Consider the following 20,937-nt stretch of genomic DNA (forward strand, 5'->3'; position numbering starts at 1 on the left):
ACCGCATAACAACATACGTTTTCCCTTTGTCATCGGTATGTTACTTGCCCGAGATTTGATCGTCGGTATCCAATACCTAGTTCAATCTCGTTACCGACAAGTCTCTTTACTCATTCTGTAACACATCATCTTATAACTAACTCATTAGTTACAATGCTTGCAAGGCTTAGGTGATGAGTATTACCGAGAGGGCCTAGAGATACCTCTCTGACAATCGGAGTGACAAAACCTAATCTCGAATTATGCCAACCCAACATGTACCTTCGGAAACACCTGTAGAGCACCTTTATAATCACCCAGTTACGTTGTGATGTTTGGTAGCACACAAAGTGTTCTTCCGGTAAACATGAGTTGCATAATCTCATAGTTGCAGGAACTTTGTATAAGTCATGAAGAAAGCAATAGCAACATACTAAACGATCAAGTGCTAGGCTAACGGAATGGGTCATGTCAATCACATCATTCTCCTAATGATGTGATCCCATTAATCAAATGACAACACATTTCTATGGTTAGGAAACATAACCATCTTTGATTAATGAGCTAGTCAAGTAGAGGCATACTAGTGACTATATGTTTGTCTATGTATTCACACATGTATCATGTTTCCGGTTAATACAATTCTAGCATGAATAATAAACTTTTATCATGATATGAGGAAATAAATAATAACTTTATTATTGCCTCTAGGGCATATTTCCTTCAGTCTCCCACTTGCACTAGAGTCAATAATCTAGATTACATAGTAATGATTCTAACACCCATGGAGTCTTGGTGCTGATCATGTTTTGCTCGTGAGAGGGGCTTAGTCAACGGGTCTGCAACATTCAGATCCGTATGTATCTTGCAAATATCTATGTCTACCACTTGGACTTGGTCCCGAATGGAATTGAAGCGTCTCTTGATGTGCTTGGTCCTCTTGTGAAATCTGGATTCCTTTGCCAAGGCAATTGCACCAGTATTGTCACAGAAGATCTTCATTGGTCCCGATGCACTAGGTATGACACCTAGATCGGAAATGAACTGTTTCATCCAGACTCCTTCATTTGCTGCTTCCGAAGCAGCTATGTACTCCGCTTCACACGTAGATCCCGCTACGACGCTTTGTTTAGAACTGCACCAACTTACAGCTCCACCGTTTAATAAAAACACGTATCCGGTTTGCGATTTAGAATCGTCCGGATCAGTGTCAAAGCTTGCATCGACGTAACCGTTTACGACTAGCTCTTTGTCACCTCCATATACGAGAAACATATCCTTAGTCCTTTTCAGGTATTTCAGGATGTTCTTGACCGCTGTCCAGCGATCCACTCCTGGATTACTTTGGTACCTTCCTGCCAAGCTTATTGCTAAGCATACGTCAGGTCTGCTACATAGCATTGCATACATGATAGAGCCTATGGCTGAAGCATAGGGAACATTTTTCATTTTCTCTCTATCTTCTGCTGTGGTCGTGCAATGAGTTTGACTCAACTTCACACCTTGCAGCACAGGCAAGAATCCTTTCTTTGCCTGATCCATTTTGAACTTTTTCAAAATTTTGTCAAGGTATGTGCTTTGTGAAAGTCCTATTAAGCGTCTTGATCTATCTCTATAGATCTTTATGCCCAATATGTAAGCAGCTTCACCGAGGTCTTTCATTGAAAAACTTTTATTCAAGTATCCTTTTATGCTATCCAAAAATTCTATATCATTTCCAATTAATAATATGTCATCTACATATAAAATTAGAAATGCTACAGAGCTCCCACTCACTTTCTTGTAAATACAGGCTTCTCCAAAAGTCTGTATATAAAACCATATGCTTTGATCACACTATCAAAGCGTTTATTCCAACTCCGAGATGCTAGCACCAGTCCATAAATGGAACGCTGAAGCTTGCACACTTTGTCAGCACCTTTTGGATCAACAAAACCTTCCGGCTGCATCATATACAACTCTTCTTCTAGAAATCCATTCAAGAATGCAGTCTTGACATCCATTTGCCAAATTTCATAATCATGAAATGCAGCAATAGCTAACATGATTCGGACGGACTTAAGCATCGCTACGGGTGAGAAAGTCTCATCGTAGTCAATCCCTTGAACTTGTCGAAAACCTTTTGCAACAAGTCGAGCTTTATAGACAGATATGTTACCATCAGCGTCAGTCTTCTTCTTAAAGATCCATTTATTCTCAATGGCTTGCCGATCATCGGGCAAGTCAACCAAAGTCCATACTTTATTTTCATACATGGATCCCATCTCAGATTTCATGGCTTCTAGCCATTTCGCGGAATCCGGGCTCATCATCGCTTCCTCATAGTTTGTAGGTTCATCATGGTCAAGTAACATGACTTCCAGAATAGGATTACCCTACCACTCTGGTGCGGATCTTACTCTGGTGGACCTACGAGGTTCAGTACAAACTTGATCTGAAGTTTCATGATCATTATCATTAGCTTCCTCACTAATTGGTGTAGTTGTCACACGAACCGATTCTCGTGATAAACTACTTTCCAATAAGGGAGTAGATACAGTTATCTCATCAAGTTCTACTTTCCTCCCACTCACTTCTTTCGAGAGAAACTCCTTCTCTAGAAAGGATCCATTCTTAGCAACAAATGTCTTGCGTTCGGATCTGTGATAGAAGGTGTACCCAATAGTTTCTTTTGGGTATCCTATGAAGACACATTTCTCCGATTTAGGTTCGAGCTTATCTGGTTGAAGTTTCTTCACATAAGCATCGCAGCCCCAAACTTTAAGAAACGACAACTTTGGTTTCTTGCCAAACCACAGTTCATAAGGCGTCGTCTCAACGGATTTTGATGGTGCCCTATTTAACGTGAATGCGGCTGTCTCTAGAGCATAACCCCAAAACGATAGCGGTAAATCAGTAAGAGACATCATAGATTGCATCATATCCAGTAAAGTACGATTACGACGTTCGGACACACCATTTCGTTGTGGTGTTCCAGGTGGCGTGAGTTGCGAAACTATTCCACATTGTTTCAAGTGTAGGCCAAACTCATAACTCAAATATTCTCCTCCACGATCAGATCGTAGAAACTTTATTTTCTTGTTACGGTGATTTTCCACTTCACTCTGAAATTCTTTGAACTTTTCAAATGTTTCAGACTTGTGTTTCATCAAGTAGATATACCCATATCTGCTCAAATCATCTGTGAAGGTGAGAAAATAACGATACCCGCCGCGAGCCTCAACATTCATTGGGCCACAAACATCAGTATGTATGATTTCCAACAAATTAGTTGCTCGCTCCATAGTTCCGGAGAACGGCGTTTTAGTCATCTTGCCCATAAGGCACGGTTCGCAAGTACCAAGTGATTCATAATCAAGTGATTCCAAAAGCCCATCAGTATGGAGTTTCTTCATGCGCTTTATACCGATATGACCTAAACGGCAGTGCCACAAATAAGTTGCACTATCGTTATCAACCCTGCACCTTTTGGTTTCAACACTATGAATATGTGTATCACTACTATCGAGATTATATAAAAATAGACCACTCTTCAGGGGTGCATGACCATAAAAGATATTACTCATATAAATAGAACAACCATTATTCTCTGATTTAAATGAATAACCGTCTCGCGTCAAACAAGATCCAGATATAATGTTCATGCTCAATTCTGGCACCAAATAACAATTATTTAGGTCTAAAACTAATCCCGATGGTAGATGTAGAGGTAGCGTGCCGACCGCGATCACATCGACTTTGGAACCATTTCCCACGCGCATCGTCACCTCGTCCTTAGCCAGTGCTCGCTTATTCCATAGTCCCTGTTTCGAGTTGCAAATATTAGCAACAGAACTAGCATCAAATACCCAGGTGCTACTACGAGCATTAGTAAGGTACACATCAATAACATGTATATCACATATACCTTTGTTCACTTTGCCATCCTTCTTATCCGCCAAATACTTGGGGCAGTTCCGCTTCCAGTGACCAGTCTGCTTGCAGTAGAAGCACTCAGTTTCAGGCTTAGGTCCAGACTTGGGTTTCTTCTCTTGAGCAGCAACTTGCTTGTTGTTCTTCTTGAAGTTCCCCTTCTTCTTCCCTTTGCCCTTTTTCTTGAAACTAGTGGTCATGTTGACCATCAACACTTGATGCTCCTTCTTGATTTCTACCTCCGCAGCTTTTAGCATTGCGAAGAGCTCGGGAATAGTTTTGTTCATCCCTTGCATATTATAGTTCATCACAAAGCTCTTGTAGCTTGGTGGCAGTGATTGGAGAATTCTGTCAATGACGCTATCATCCGGAAGATTAACTCCCAGTTGAATCAAGTGATTATTATACCCAGACATTTTGAGTATATGCTCACTAACAGAACTATTCTCCTCCATCTTGCAGCTGTAGAACTTATTGGAGACTTCATATCTCTCAATCCGGGCATTTGCTTGAAATATTAACTTCAACTCCTAGAACATCTCATATGCTCCATGACGTTCAAAACGTCGTTGAAGACCCGGTTCTAAGCCGTAAAGCATGGCACACTGAACTATAGAGTAGTCATCAGCTTTGCTCTGCCAGACGTTCTTAACGTCGTTAGTTGCATCAGCAGCAGGCCTGGCACCCAGCGGTGCTTCCAGGACGTAACTTTTCTGTGCAGCAATGAGGATAATCCTCAGGTTACGGACCCAGTCCGTGTAATTGCTACCATCATCTTTCAACTTTGCTTTCTCAAGGAACGCATTAAAATTCAACGGAACAACAACACGAGCCATCTATCTACAATCAAACATAGACAAGCAAAATACTATCAGGTACTAAGTTCATGATAAATTTAAGTTCAATTTAATCATATTACTTAAGAACTCCCACTTAGATAGACATCTCTCTAGTCTTCTAAGTGATCACGTGATCCAAATCAACCAAACCATAACCGATCATCACGTGAGATGGAGTAGTTTTCAATGGTGAACATCACTATGTTGATCATATCTACTATATGATTCACGCTCGACCTTTTGGTCTCCGTGTTCCGAGGCCATATCTGCATATGCTAGGCTCGTCAAGTTTAACCTGAGTATTCTACGTGTGCAAAACTGGCTTGCACCCGTTGTAGATGGACGTAGAGCTTATCACACCCGATCATCATGTGGTGTCTGGGCACGACGAACTTTGGCAACGGTGCATACTCAGGGAGAACACTTCTTGATAATTTTAGTGAGAGATCATCTTAAAATGCTACCGTCAACCAAAGCAAGATAAGATGCATAAAGGATAAACATCACATGCAATCAATATAAGTGATATGATATGGCCATCATCATCTTGTGCTTGTGATCTCCATCTCCGAAGCAACGTCATGATCACCATCGTCACCGGCGCGACACCTTGATTTTCATCGCAGCATCGTTGTCGTCTCGCCAACTATTGCTTCTACGACTATCGCTGCCGCTTAGTGATAAGGTAAAGCAATTACAGGGCGTTTGCATTTCATACAATAAAGCGACAACCATATGGCTCCTGCCAGTTGCCGATAACTTCGGTTACAAAACATGTTCATCTCATACACTAAAATATAGCATCACGTCTTGACCATATCACATCACAACATGCCCTGCAAAAACAAGTTAGACGTCCTCTACTTTGTTGTTGCAAGTTTTACGTGGCTGCTACGGGCTTAGCAAGAACCGTTCTTACCTACGCATCAAAAACCACAACGATAGTTTGTCAAGTTGGTGCTGTTTTAACCTTCGCAAGGACCGGGCGTAGCCACACTCGATTCAGCTAAAGTGAGAGAGACAGGCACCCGCCGGTCACCTTTAAGCAACGAGTGCTCGTAGCGGTGAAACCAGTCTCGCGTAAGCGTACGTGTAATGTCGGTCCGGGCCGCTTCATCTCACAATACCGCCGAACCAAAGTATGACATGCTGGTAAGCAGTATGACTTATATCGCCCACAACTCACTTGTGTTCTACTCGTGCATATGACATCTACGCATAAAACCAGGCTCGGATGCCACTGTTGGGGAACGTAGTAATTTCAAAAACTTTCCTACCCACGCGCAAGATCATGGTGATGGCATAGCAACGAGAGGGGAGAGTGTTCGTCCACGTACCCTCGTAGACCGTAAGAGGAAGCGTTATGACAACGCGGTTGATGTAGTCGTACGTCTTCACGATCCGACCGATCCAAGCACCGAACGTACGGCACCTCCGAGTTCAGCACACGTTCAGCTCGATGACGATCTCCGGCCTCCGATCCAGCCGAGCTCCGGAGATGAGTTCCGTCAGCACGACAGCGTGGTGACGATGTTGATGTTCTACCGGCGCAGGGCTTCGCCTAAACACCGCGACGATATGACCGAGGTGGAATATGGTGGAAGGGGGCACCGCACACGGCTAAGGAACAATCCGTAGATCAACTTGTGTGTCAGGAGTCCAGGAGGAGGAGTCCTCCTCCTAGTAGGAGTAGGACTCCTCCTTTCCTACTCCTACTAGGAGGGGAAGGAAGGGGGAGAGGAGGGGAAGGAAAGAGGGGGGGCGCCGCCCCCCCCCTCCTAGTCCAATTCGGACCAGACAGAGAGGGGGCGCGCGGCCCCTCCTGGCCGCCCCTCTCTCTTCCCACCAAGGCCCATGTGGCCCATTAACTCTCCGGGGGGGTTCCGGTAACCCTCCGGCACTTCGGTTTTCTCCGAAATCACCCGGAACACTTTCGGTGTCCGAATATAGTCGTCCAATATATCAATATTTATGTCTCGACCATTTCGAGACTCCTCGTCATGTCCGTGATCACATCCGGGACTCCGAACAAACTTCGGTACATCAGAACTTATAAACTCATAATAAAACTGTCATCGTAACGTTAAGCGTGCGGACCCTACGGGTTCGAGAACTATGTAGATATGACCTAGAACTATTCTCGGTCAATAACCAATAGCGGAACCTGGATGCTCATATTGTATCCTACATATTCTATAAAGAACTTTATCGGTCAAACCGCATAACAACATACGTTGTTCCCTTTGTCATCGGTATGTTACTTGCCCGAGATTTGATCGTCGGTATCCAATACCTAGTTCAATCTCGTTACCGGCAAGTCTCTTTACTCGTTTTGTAACACATCATCTTATAACTAACTCATTAGTTACAATGCTTGCAAGGCTTAGGATGATGAGTATTACCGAGAGGGCCCAGAGATACCTCTCCGACAATCGGAGTGACAAAACCTAATCTCGAATTATGCCAACCCAACGTGTACCTTCGGAAACACCTGTAGAGCACCTTTATAATCACCCAGTTACGTTGTGACGTTTGGTAGCACACAAAGTGTTCTTCCGGTAAACGTGAGTTGCACAATCTCATAGTTGCAGGAACTTTGTATAAGTCATGAAGAAAGCAATAAGAACATACTAAACGATCAAGTGCTAGGCTAACGGAATGGGTCATGTCAATCACATCATTCTCCTAATGATGTGATCCCATTAATCAAATGACAACACATGTCTATGGTTAGGAAACATAACCATCTTTGATTAATGAGCTAGTCAAGTAGAGGCATACTAGTGACTATATGTTTGTCTATGTATTCACACATGTATCATGTTTCTAGTTAATACAATTCTAGCATGAATAATAAACTTTTATCATGATATGAGGAAATAAATAATAACTTTATTATTGCCTCTAGGGCATATTTCCTTCAACAAGTAGATGATGGGTTGCTAGAGTGACAAAAGCTTAAACCCTAGTTTATGCGTTGCTTCGTAAAGGGCTGATTTGGATCCATATGTTTCATGCTATGGTTAGGTTTACCTTAATACTTTTGTTGTAGTTGCGGATGCTTGAAATAGAGGTTAATCATAAGTGGGATGCTTGTCCAAGTAAGGAAAGTACCCAAGCACCGGCCCACCCACATATCAAATTATCAAAGTACCGAACGCGAATCATATGAACGTGATGAAAACTAGCTTGACGATATTCCCATGTGTCATCGGGATCGCTTTTCCTAATATAAGAGTTTCTCCAGGCTTGTCCTTTGCTACAAAAAGGATTGGGACACCTTGCTGCACTTTATTTACTTTTGTTACTTGTTGCTCGTTACAATTTATCTTATCACAAAACTATCTGTTACCACTTATTTCAGTACTTGCAGAGAATACCTTGCTGAAAACCGCTTATCATTTCCTTCTGCTCCTCGTTGGGTTCGACACTCTTACTTATCGAAAGGACTATGATACATCCCCTATACTTGTGGGTCATCACTTCTCTTTAAGTGTATCCACCATGTATATATCGTATGAGGATGTAGCCGTCCACCGCCCGGTTACGGGTGGGTTTTGGTCTAGATTTTCTCTGGCTTCGAGGTCCATCCCTTCAAAGTCTTCGGAGGCGTAGTCAAGTAGATCGGTTAAATCTTCGACGGTGGCTATTAAGTGGGTGGTGGGTGGGAAGCGGAATTTGCCCTCTGCTTCCACTTCAAGCCGGTCATAGTTGGGCTGAGAGTCTCCTGATAAGGAGAGGGCTTTTAACGACCTTAGCACGTCGCTTAAAGGCAAGTGCCGGAAGATGTCCGTGGAGGTGAAATCGATGATCGGTGCCCGATCAGTTTCGACGGGCGCGGACGTGTGCGGTTTGGCACCTATGGCCGGAGACGACTCCGAGGTTCCGATGACACAGGCTCTGCTCGAGGTCGGATCTGTGTTCGGCTCCAACGCCGCTGAGTCTGTGGCTTTCATGGCGGGGTTAAGCCTCCCGTCCTCGGACAGCGTGATCTGCTCCGGATCTAGGACCAGAGCAGTTACAGGCGCGATCTCCTGAGCATGGTCCAATGACAGATTTAGGTCGTGCTCGTCGTGGTGGCAGGGAGCGGCTGTCATGGGCTCAAATCCGTCAAAGATCAAGTCTCTACGGATATCGACCACGTAATTCAAGCTTCCAAACCTGACCTGATGGCCAGGGGCGTAGATATCGATCTTCTCTAGATGGCCAAGCGAGTTGGCCCATAGTGTGAAGCCGCCGAATACAAAGATCTGTACGGGGAGAAAAATCTCCACCTGGACTGCATTGTTGTAGATGATTGAGGGAGCCATGAAAAACCTTTTTGGTGACGATGCAACGGAACACTTAATGAAAGCACAAATGTCAGTGTCAAAACTAGCGGATCTCGGGTAGGGGGTCCCGAACTGTGTGTCTAAGGTTGATGGTAACAGGAGACGGGGGACACGATGTTTACCCAGGTTCGGGCCCTCTCTATAGAGGTAATACCCTACTTCCTGCTTGATTGATCTTTATGAATATGAGTATTACAAGAGTTGATCTACCACGAGATCATAATGGCTAAACCCTGGAAGTCTAGCCTATATGATTATGATTGTTGTTGCCTCTACTGACTAAACCCTTCGGTTTATCCGTGCCGCCGTGATCTACTGCACCACCGCGCTCCCCGACGTGTCAGCGGCCGTGGGCCCCCAGCCGCCGCCGCCGTCCGAGGGCCTCCAGGCGAGGTCCATGGCCACCTTCATCCGCACGTGAGCGCCCCCTTCCCTACCCTTTCTGCCCAGATCCGCTACCCCTGAATTTGAGTGGTCGTTGAATCTGTATCACAGGAAGCCCCACGGCAACGTCGGCACCATCAGGCACTTCGACCACGGCAAGACCTGCTCTGCTTCCCTCACCACCGCCATCACCAAGGTCACTCAGATCAAGCTTGCTCTGCTTCAAGTTGGTTCGAATTTGAATGGTTCATCGTGTGTAGGTGTGATTTGAATTCTGAATGGGTCTTGTGGTAGGTACTGGTGGAGGCCGGGAGCGCCAGGGCGGTGGCGTTCGACGAGATCAACCTTGGTGCTTGTTGCTGACATGTGGAGGAGAAAGCCACAGGAATCACCATCTCAATGGTTCGGCCTTAGTGCTTGCTACTATTGTTCTGCTAGACATGTTGCACTACCTGAGCTTGTGTACTAGAAGCAAGCACCCAAGTTTTCTTTCTGATTGAGTGCTTAGCGTGTGCGGATTTGCTTATGAGAACCAACTGGACTTCATAGATATATCCAAGTGAGATGTACTGTTACTATGGCAGTGAATTTTATCTATGTGAGATTAGAAATTGAGTGCCATCATTCATCTTATGCTATTTTGTCCTCCGTGATAACTGTTGACTTGCAAGATACAATGTTGAATTACTACATGATGCATGTTTGTGATGTTAGTATGCGTGCTTTGACTAGTAATATTAGATCTTGCCTTTATTTAGGAACGGTGGGAGTAGTTACATATATTTAGGAACGTAGGGAGTAGTTACATGCTACTGTTGATCATTGTTTTAAGTTTATTTCCCTTAGTATTAAAGATATTTTTTCGTAATTTACTGTTATGTGAATCTTTTTTTACAGTCCATTTACTCTGTCCATGTATGCCAGTATTTACTGTATCCAGTAGTCGGTTTGTTTTGTTGCCAATATAGTGCAGTGTAAATTTGGGTTTGAGGACTGTAAATCAGTAATTGGTAATGATTAGAGTACTGAGATATCAGCCTCTGCTGTTTCTTGAGCCTATGTTCTCTGAGCTTCTAGATCAGAGCACCATTTTCATGTAATTACAGTTCTTATGCTCATGTCTTGCAGTTTTCTAAAAATTTAAAGTTAGTGTAAGTCTGATATGTACTAAGTAGCTTGTAATATGCACTAGTTGTACTCTATATCCACATCAGCAAGATCATAGCACCCATTTTATGTAATTACAGTTCTGTTTGATCATGACTTACTATACCTATCTTCTGGTTTTACAGTTTTCTAAAAAAAATCATTCCTTGCTAGCTCTAGTGTACTTATGATACATAGTTGTTTGTAATCTGTACTAGTTGAAGTCCTATATGACCTCATTTTGCTGCCCCTTTTGATGTTTTTGGCGAAATCTTGTGGATTTGTAGAGGGAAAGGCAAGGCCCCTGAAGTCCCTATCCCTATTAACAATGTTGGAGAAGCATAGACAAAGAAAAATTGGGGGCGAGGGGTGTTTGTTGTGTTGCATCTGCCATTGTTCCTTCTAGGTTTGTCCCAGCGTTCTTGCTGTAAGTTTTCCCCAATTTGTTGGGTGTCTGGGTGGGTAGAATGTCTGCCTTGCCCTGATATGATCTGTGTGTCGTGTCTGTGTTTCGGTGCTGGTAAGATGCCAGAATCCAGCAACAGATGTGAGGCTTGCCACTGAATAATTTTGTTGGCCAACTTTTTTATAAACAGAACACCTGGAAGAAAGGCCTATGCAGTATTGCTTAGTCTATACTTAATATTGTATAGATTTTACAACCTGATATGATCAGCAGAGAATAAAACAGTGCAAGTGCCTGCCAGTAGCACCATGATCAACTTTGCATACTAGTAGCTGCTATACACATCCAGATTTCATAGTGAGTAGTTATTCTAGGCGTAGAAGCTGAACCCATCTTCAATAGTTATTCTAAACACAGATTTTGATGTGTGACCTGTTAATGAAGTACTGGTTGGTTGTGATTCCAAGCATAGATCTCTTGACGTTACTACTTGTTACTGCAAGCATGTTGTCTTGACATACTGCATTTCGATCTGAATATGTTGACAGGAGTGTCTAAATTAATTTAGTATATATGCACGTTTCATCTTAGTCTCTCAGTATGGTTGGATGTGTGCTTCAGGGGGATAAACTGCTATCTATGCTCGTTATTGGCTCTGAAGTTTTATGTCTGTCTAGTGTGTAAGGAGATCTAATTTCTCTTTCTAGCGCCTAAATTATGCCATGTGTACCAGGGGGAGCTAGATGTATGATGTAAGGCAACGGGAATGGGAGCTGGTGAGGAAAGGAACCTGCTGGGACAACCAGATCGAGTCCCTTCTCTACATGTTGGTTTTGCTCCCTTGCACAGCAGCAAATGCCTCTGCAAACATGATACTATATATATATATATATATATATATATATATATATATATATATATATATATATATATATATATATATATATATATATATATATATATATGCATGTCATAGTCAGCAGTTAGCGTGTGACAATGAAGTGAACCATCAGATTACATTTTGCTTTGTCTTGTTGATAATCCCATATATCTTTCAATCAGATTTCATTTCTATTTGTTACGGTAATATAAAAAATATTCGTGTTGTCAAAATTTTCATAGTGCTATAGAACATCTAGTAACAATAATATGAAATTGTAAATAGCAAAAAATTCTTGTCTTGCGGGGTCTAAGTCTAAGGAAATAAAAAAAATTCGCTTATACAATTTCATCTACATCAAATTTATATATTAGAATGCCTTTCATTTCTTTAGTTTGATTGTTTCCCTTGTATTCAATATGCATCTAATGGCTGATCCTTCCATTTTTGTTGTGGCATCTTTTTTTCACAGGTGTTGTGTGTTCTGGAAGATGGAAGAGGAAGAAAATTAATTTTTGTTGAACTAAATTTTTTGTATTCTGTTTTGTTGTACGTATGATTTGCTAGTTTTGTATAGGACTATGTGATACTATTTTGTAGGGCTTTATGGCCTGTGATGTAAACATATTTAGTGATGAATTATGAAATTATTTGCAAAATTTATTGAAAAGGAGAATCATTTGTATGAATATGGGCCACATATACGTGAATGGGCTAAAAAGTGTACTGGACCAACTCCAAGATTGAATTATTATTTGACTGTATAAAAAGGCTGAATGTAAACCAGAAAATGGGCTGCACAAAATAGTACCTATATTCTTGAAAGGCCAAATGTGCATAGAAGTTGATGGGCTGAACAGTAGGGCTTGGCCCATGTAGCTAACAAAAATTAACAGAAATAAATATACTAAATGGGCTGAATTGTTGGGCTCGGCCCATGTAAAACACCTAATCGGACCGGGTTGAATCTTGTCAGTGACCTTTTCAATTGGTAGCAATTTTGCCATGTCAGATTGCCACGTCAGATCCGACGTGGCCTTGGCAGACAGCCAGTGACCAAAACAAAAGGTCATGGGTTCAACGACCTTCTGTTTTGGTCGTAAACGTCTACGACCTTCTCTATAAGGTCGTTAATTTCAGTTTACGACCGCCAGCTTTTGACCTTCTACTTTTTGTCACAAAAAGGTCGCAAATGAAAAACTATGACCTTTCAGTGACCAATAGTAAAGGTCACAAGTTAACATATTTCTTGTAGTGGTGGCTGCTACGGGCTTCTAGCAAGAACCGTTCTTACCTACGCATCAAAACCACAACGATTTTTCGTCAAGTGTGTTGTTTTAACCTTCACCAAGGACCGGGCATAGTAAAACTCGATTCAACTAAAGTTGGAGAAATGGACACCCGCTAGCCACCTATGTGTGAAGCACGTCGGTAGAACCAGTCTCGTGAACGCGGTCATGTAATGTCGGTCCGGGCCGCTTCATCCAACAATATTGCCGAATCAAAGTAATACATTGTTGGTAAGAAGTATGACTATTATCGCCCACAACTCTTTGTATTCTACTCGTGCATATAACATCTACGTATAAACCTGGCTCTGATACCACTGTTGGGTAACACGGTAATTTCAAAAAAGTTCCTACGATCATGCAAGATCTATCTAGGTGATGCATAGCAACGAGATGGGAGAGTGTGTCCACGTACCCTCGTAGACCGAAAGTGAAAGCGTTTCAATAACGCGGTTGATGTAGTCAAACTTCTTCGTGATCCAACCGATCAAGTACCGAACGTACGGCAGCTCCGCGTTCAACACACGTTCAGCTCGATGACGTCCCTCATGCTCCAGTTGAGGATGAGGGTGAGTTCTGTCAGCACGACGGCGTGGCGACGGTGATGATGATGTTATCGACATAGGGCTCCGCCTAAGCACTACGACGATATGATCGAGGTGTGTAACTGTGGAGGGGGCACCGCACATGGCTAAAAGATCAACTTGTGTGTCCTTGGGGTGCTCCCCTCCCCCGTATATAAAGGAGGGAGGGAGGAGGTGGCCGGCCTAGGGGGCGCGCCAAGCATAGGGAGTCCTACTAGGACTCCCAAGTCCTAGTAGGATTCCCTTTCCTATTCGGAGTAGGAGAGAAGGAAAGAGAGGGAGAGGGAGAAGGAAAGTGGGGGTGCGCCCCCACACCTTGTCCAATTCAATTTGGGCAGGGGGAGGTGCGCGCCACCTCTTGGCCCTTCTCCGCTCTCTCCACTAAAGCCCAATAATGCCCATTACTTCTCCCGATGAATTCCCGTAACTCCCCGATACTCCGAAAAATACCCAAATCACTCAGAACCTTTCTGATGTCCGAATATAGCCTTCCAATATATCGATCTTTACATCTCGTCCATTTTGAGACTCCTCATCGCGTCCGTGATCTCCGCTGGTACTCCGAACAAACTTCGGTCATCAAATCACATAACTCATAATACAAATCATCATCGAAAGTTAAGCGTGCGGACCCTACGGGTTTGAAAACTTTGTCGACATGACCGAGGCACATCTCCGATCAGTAACCAATAGCGGAACCTGGATGCTCATATTGGCTCCTACATATTCTATGAAAATCTTTATCGGTCAAACTGCATAACAACATACGTTGTTCCCTTTGTCGTCGGTATGTTACTTGCCGAGATTCGATCGTCGGTATCATCATACCTAGTTCAATCTCGTTACTGGCAAGTCTCTTTACTCGCTCCGTAATGCTTCATCCCACAACTAACTCATTAGTCACATTGTTTGCAAGGCTTATAGTGATGAGCATTACCGAGAGGGCCCAGAGATACCTCTTCGTAATACGGAGTTACAAATCCTAATCTTGATATATGCCAACCCAACAAACACCTTCAGAGACACCTGTAGAGCATCTTTGTAATCACCTTTTTACGTTGTGACGTTTGATAGCACACAAGGTGTTCCTCCGGTATTTGGGAGTTGCATAATCTCATAGTCCGAGGAACATGTATAAGTCATGAAGAAAGCAGTAGCAATGAAACTGTAACGATCATAATGCTAAGCTAACGGATGGGTCATGTCCATCACATCATTCTCCTAATGATGTGATCCCGTTCATCAAATGACAAAACATGTCTATGGTTAGGAAACATAACCATCTTTGATTAACGAGCTAGTCTAGTAGAGGCATACTAGGGACACTTTGTTTTGTCTATATTCACACATGTACTAAGTTTCCGGTTAATACAATTTTAGCATCAATAATAAACATTTATCATGAAATAAGGAAATAAATAATAAATTTATTGCCTCTAGGGCATATTTCCTTCAGCTTGTGGGTCCCTTGGACCTCTGTTTGATCTAATTAGAGCGCTATATGTTGATATCCTTCAAGAAGAAGAAATAGGAGTGAAACTTTAAACACATTTTACAAAATGGAGCTGCCGCCACCTTCTACTCTTCATCGGGAGCCCTGATCTAGAGTCCATTTGTGTCTCCAGAGACAAGGATCATCACCATTGTCATCACCAACCCTTCTACATCAACAATTGATGATGCTCACAAATCTCCTTGTAGGCATACTGGAGGTAGATGAGATAGGATGAGATTTCATATGTAATCATGTCAATTTGTTAGGGCTTGATCCCTAGTATCCACTATGTTCTGGGATTAACGCTGCTATTATTTTGTTATGCTTAACGCTTGTCACTAGGGCCCGAGTGTCGTGATTTCATATCTGAACCCTTTATGTTTCCATGAATATATTTGAGGTCTTGATCCTATCTGCTAGTTATATACACTTTTTATTGTTCTGAATCGTAGACCCCAAGGTGACAATAATTGGGATATTCTCCGGGGATGACTATAATTCGAGGAGTTCATGTATTCACTAAGTGTTAATGCTTTGAACAAAATGATGAAACATTATCATGAATTTGCTACTTCTCCAATTGTTGTTGATGATAAGGATTATGAATTCTTTGTTGATCTTGAACTTATTACTTAGGTAAAATCTGATCCTTTCCATGGTTATGAACCTGAAAAAGTTGCTGCACACTCACCTAAATTGAATGATATTGCGACCTTGTTTGCTCACAAGGAAAAGATTTGGTATTATTATATTCTTAAATTGTTTCCATTCTCATTAAAGGGTGATGCTAAAACATGGTTTAATAGTCTTGCTATTGGTTGCGTGTGTAGTGCCGATGATTTGATCTATTACTTTACTGAAAAATATTTTCCTGCTCATATGAAACAAGCCGCCTTGCAGGAAATTTACAATTTCAATGAACTTTAGAAAGATTGACTCCCTCGAGCTTGGAGGAGGCTTCTCACATTACTCAATTGTTTTCCCAATCATCCTCTCAAAAATAATGAAATTCTTGATATCTTCTATAATGGACTAACCAATTAATCTAGGGACTACCTAGATAGTTGTCTTGGTTGTGTTTTCAAGAAAGGATAGTTGAAATAGCTCAAGTACTACCGAATAACTTATTATAAAATGCAGATGATTGAACACTTCATGAACTACCACCTAATCCAACTCCGAACAAGTGAGGTATTCTATTCTTAAGTCCTGAAGATATGCAAGAGGCCAATAAATCTGTGAAAGAAAAGGGCATTAAAGCTGAAGGTGTAAATAATTTACCTCCTATTGAAGAAATCCATGGACTTGACCCTCCAAAATAGGTAATAGAGGTATATTCTCCTTATAATTTTGATGAGGGTGATATCCCTTACATTAAATCGCCAAGCCAATGTTTACATGAATTTGAAAATTTTGTTGTTAAACAACAAATCTTTACTAGGCAAATAAGAGATCAATTGAAACACAATGCTATTGTTATTGAACGTTCTGATGGCTCTCTCTTAGAGTAAATGGGGGTGGAGGGGTCAATTGAAACACAATGGCTCTCTCTTAGAGCAAATAAGAGATCAATTGAAACACAATGCAAGAATCCAACCGTTACAACCTGTTGACTCAACTCGGTGACACTGAAGCAAAATCTCGGTGACACCGACATATGTAAAAGATTCGAACGTTGGGCTTTTCGGTGAGATCGAATGTGAACAACTAGGTAGGACCGATATGTGATGACCTAAGCGAGACCTCGTTTTGGTAATTCCGAAATGATGGGAAAGGGTTACAAAAGCTTGGTCAGGGCAAATCGGTGAGACTGGTCGTCATCTTGGTGAAACCAATTTCTTAGGGTTTGGTTGTGGCTTTGTCTAGGGTCAACTTGATGGGGCCGGATGTGTAGATTTTGGTGGGAACGAGTTGGACTTTTAGGGTTTGGACAGATAGGATCTGGAGAAGGTGGTTGAGGTTCTTTGGAGCAATTTCTCCAAGCACTTGATCAATTGAGTCATGATCAAAACCTCATCCCCTTTTAATAGTATTGGCTTTCCTATGGAGTCAATGTGATCTTGGATCACTTAACAAAAAATGTGGAGTCTTGAAGCTTGTGCCAATCCATGTCCTTAGCATTTTAAGGGGTTCATATCCTCATATGTCCTTGGCATGCAAATGTTGAACTTTTTTGAAACATACTAGATGAAAATATTAGTCCAACAATATGTATGTCGAAATGAATTACCAAAACCACCAAGGGAGTAAATATGCTTTCACCAAGCTGATCCACAAACTTTTTCTCAATATGTTATTTTTCTATAAAGGAATATACCCTCAAACACATAGGTTGTGAAGAAGAAAATAAGAGTAAGAATAAAACTGTGCATGTTTCTAGTGAACCTGTTGTAGAAAAACATATTGAGAATCCTTACAATGTTTCTATATTTGAGCTGCTAGCTCCTCACAGAAAGAAGAGTAAGAATGAAATTGTGCATGCTTCTAGTGAACCTGTTGTAGAAAAAACTATAGAGAATCCTAACAATGTTTATATATTCGAGCTGCTAACACCTCACCAAAACTCGAACACTTTGCCCAAGCTAATCGACAAACTTTTTCCCCAATATGTTCTTTTTCTATAAAGGAGTGTATCCTCAAACACATAGGTTGTGAAGTAACCTATATTTATGCAATCTAAAAAATTCTCATAAATCCTAGAGGTTGTTTGAGACCTAGCTAGCAATGCCCCGGAAACAGTTGAAGAAAGTTTCTCAAGTGAGCACGCCATCCAAACATAGTTTTTTCCCCAACATTTGGTTTACACAAGAAGTACCTGATTGCATTTTCCAAACTTGATGAAACTTGGCCTAGATACTGACCCTAGCTAGTACCACTGTACTGCACACCAAAGAAAGATCATCTCCAGACCCCTCACCATTTCTCCCAGCAAAACAGAAGCAAACATTTCACCGTGTGACAGTGGTAGTTTTGGACCTGCACGATTGATCCAGTTCACTTGATACCAGTTATTTTCCACCAAGAAAGTCTACACTGCGTGCCTAGCCTACTGGACACGTTGCTAGCCACCAAAATGCAACTAAGGCACTAGGGCCCTAGTGCCTTGGTGATCACGGGAATGGCATGCCAAAGGCAAGTCCCTAGCCAGCCAGCCAGCCAGCCTCGGCGGCACGACCCGTCCCCGGCGCGCCCGGACCCTCAGGCTTCCACACGTAGGCCTCCCCTCAACTCCATCCCAGGCCCTCTCCGAGCACGACCGGGGGCACGACACCGTGTCGCCCATGAGCCACCGTCGCCGTCTTCCTTGGCAGCTCACTCCACATTGACGACCCGACCCCCTACAGCCCTCTCACGACGAGGCAGAAGCCATCGCGGAGCCAGCTCACCCCGAGCTTGCTTGCCCATGGCGGCACGACAGGCTAATGCCGTTCATGCCCGAGGGTGTCGATGTGGATGAGGAAAATTCTTGCGCATGCATTTCATCTCTCCGGCAATTCTTTCAATGCCATCCACCGTGTGAGACGAGGGAGCGGCCGAAGCTGCGTGCAGAAACCGGCCCGCCGGAAAGGGAGGAGAGCCAGAGGCTCGGCGCTGGGCCGGCGGTAGGAGGAGACCGATTCGGGAGTGGGAGGGAGGGGCAACGGGGCGGGAGAAGCCGGCCATGGCCGGGAGAGAAAGGCGGTTGTGGACGTACACGGGCGAACCCGAGACATAGGAGGGCAAGAGAGGGATGTTCACTTGCACTTTGGAGCGACGGTCTCCTAGCATGCCCTCTTGAGTGGGGAACGGTAAAAAGAAAAAGGAAAAAAAAAAAGGAAGCTAGCACGGTGCCGTTGCAAAGCTGATCCCGAGGGCGCCCTTCTCCCCTCCGTGCAGCGCCGCCTCTGCCCAGTTTATAAATACTCGTCTCCCCCAGAGCCCATCGCCAACGCAACCTCCTCCTTCCCCTTTTCCTCCTCCACCTGCAAAGATCAAGCTATACAGCGAACGCAACCTCCTCCTTCCCCTTCTCCTCCTCCGCCTCCAGAGATCAAGCGAAGAAGGAGCCGCCTGTTCTTCGAGATGGGGAGTCGCGGGGAACTTCTTCCCCGGTGAGGCTGGCCTCCCTCTGCGCCCTCCCCTTCCGCCTCCCCTTCCCTATTCCGTTCCCGCCATGGATACACGGAGACGCTGACTCTCTCTCTGTTTTCTTCGTTTTCGCCGGAGTGAAGACCGGCGACGGGGAGCAGCACTGCGACGGAGCCCCGTGATCAGGGGGCGGCGCCGGGGCCACAAGCTCGGCTTTCGCCCTCGCTGAAAAGGTAACGTCTACGTTCTTGCGGTTCTTGGTTTCCAAGATCTTTCCGTCGATTCTTGAATCTTGATCGGTTAGGTGCGACTAGTTCTTGATGTTCATCCGTTTGCCGTTGTGCTGTAGGAGGTGGACGGAGGAAGCGTCCAGCTCCACCGCTGCGGGTGAGGAGGATCGAGCGCCGGAGAGCCCCGCGCCGTCGGCTGCTCCGAGCGGCACGACCACCGCGACCAGTACTACCAGGTGACAGAATTCTTCTTCTTCTTGTGATTTCTTGTTCTTCTTGTGAGTTGTGATTCGTCTTCTTTCTTCTGATTGTTGGCCGTCTTCTGAGTTCTGATTCGCCGTAACAGGGCTCCGCCTCCGCCTGGGGAGGGTCCCGCGCTAGGAGGAGGAGAAGGAGATCAGCCGGAGGTGCAAGGCCCGGCGCAGCCGCAGCCCTTCTTCCACTTGCAGATCGCAGGTATCTGTCGTCGATCATGAAGCTCTGTTGAGCTCCATCTTGAGTTCTGCAGCTTGCTTGCTTGATTGCTGAGAGTTTGTGAATCGACCGCGCAGTTCCTGTGCTCGCTGTGCACGCCGCCGTCGCGCAGGGGAACCGCAGGGTTCCTGTGGGTGAGCTATTCTCATTTGCTTTGAGCTTAATTTTGGCATGTCCATCAGTTAGCAACTAGAGTAGCTTCGCTACTGTTATTCATGCATGCACGCACCGACCTAACGTACGCTAATGGCTACCTTTGTGTTTGTGAATCAACTGCAGTGGGGAGGCCTCACAAAAAGAGGCGTTTGGCGGACGCGCGCGAGAGGCTGGAGCCGCACATGCCCAGGCCTAGTCCGGTCTCCGACGAGTCGAGGCTCGTCATAGCAGGGGCCATCATCAACGCCAGACTCGGTGGCCTCCACCCGGTCTTGCCACCGGATGGACGGGAAAGAATCTGGCTTCTGCTTCCGCATACCAACAACCTAGTGGGGTATGACCTCCTGATGAATGCCGCGGCCGACTTTCTGGAGGAGCACCCTCCCGCCGTCCATTAGATTGTGTAAACTATCGATTTTCCTTTTTTTTGGACGTCCAAGTACTCCTACTTAATTGGAATTGGCCTCTCCATCGATTCAGAGCTAGTGCTCATGTAATGTCATCGCTGTCTTTTATCTCTCGGATCGATCGGTACCAGCAAAACAGATATACCACTTCAACAACTAGTTTCGAATTTCGGAATTTCGATTAATTGTGACATCACTGGAGCTGTTATTAATTAGCACTTCATCTAGTTTCAATCGTTGCAAGCTGACTATAAACACCAAATTAAGCCGGATTACACGATCGTTGCCTGAGAGCCGGCTTCTCTTCAACCGCCCTCCTTCTCGCATCGAGTGCACGTCGGAACCAAGCAAGCTGAC

At 44.0% G+C, this 20,937-nt stretch overlaps 1 protein-coding gene across 1 annotated transcript; it reads left to right on the forward strand.

Annotated features, from left to right (window-relative positions):
* Positions 1-19,188: 19,188 nt before the first annotated feature.
* Positions 19,189-20,641, forward strand: LOC123186811 (uncharacterized). The gene is made up of 6 exons (XM_044598510.1): positions 19,189-19,336; positions 19,457-19,546; positions 19,663-19,779; positions 19,890-19,999; positions 20,095-20,151; positions 20,297-20,641. The coding sequence occupies exons 1-6, from the start codon at positions 19,308-19,310 to the stop codon at positions 20,569-20,571; spliced, it is 678 nt and encodes a 225-aa protein (XP_044454445.1). The 5' UTR covers positions 19,189-19,307; the 3' UTR covers positions 20,572-20,641.
* Positions 20,642-20,937: the final 296 nt, after the last annotated feature.

The sequence above is a fragment of the Triticum aestivum genome, chromosome 2A, assembly GCF_018294505.1.
Source record: "Triticum aestivum cultivar Chinese Spring chromosome 2A, IWGSC CS RefSeq v2.1, whole genome shotgun sequence".
Lineage (NCBI taxonomy): Eukaryota > Viridiplantae > Streptophyta > Magnoliopsida > Poales > Poaceae > Triticum > Triticum aestivum.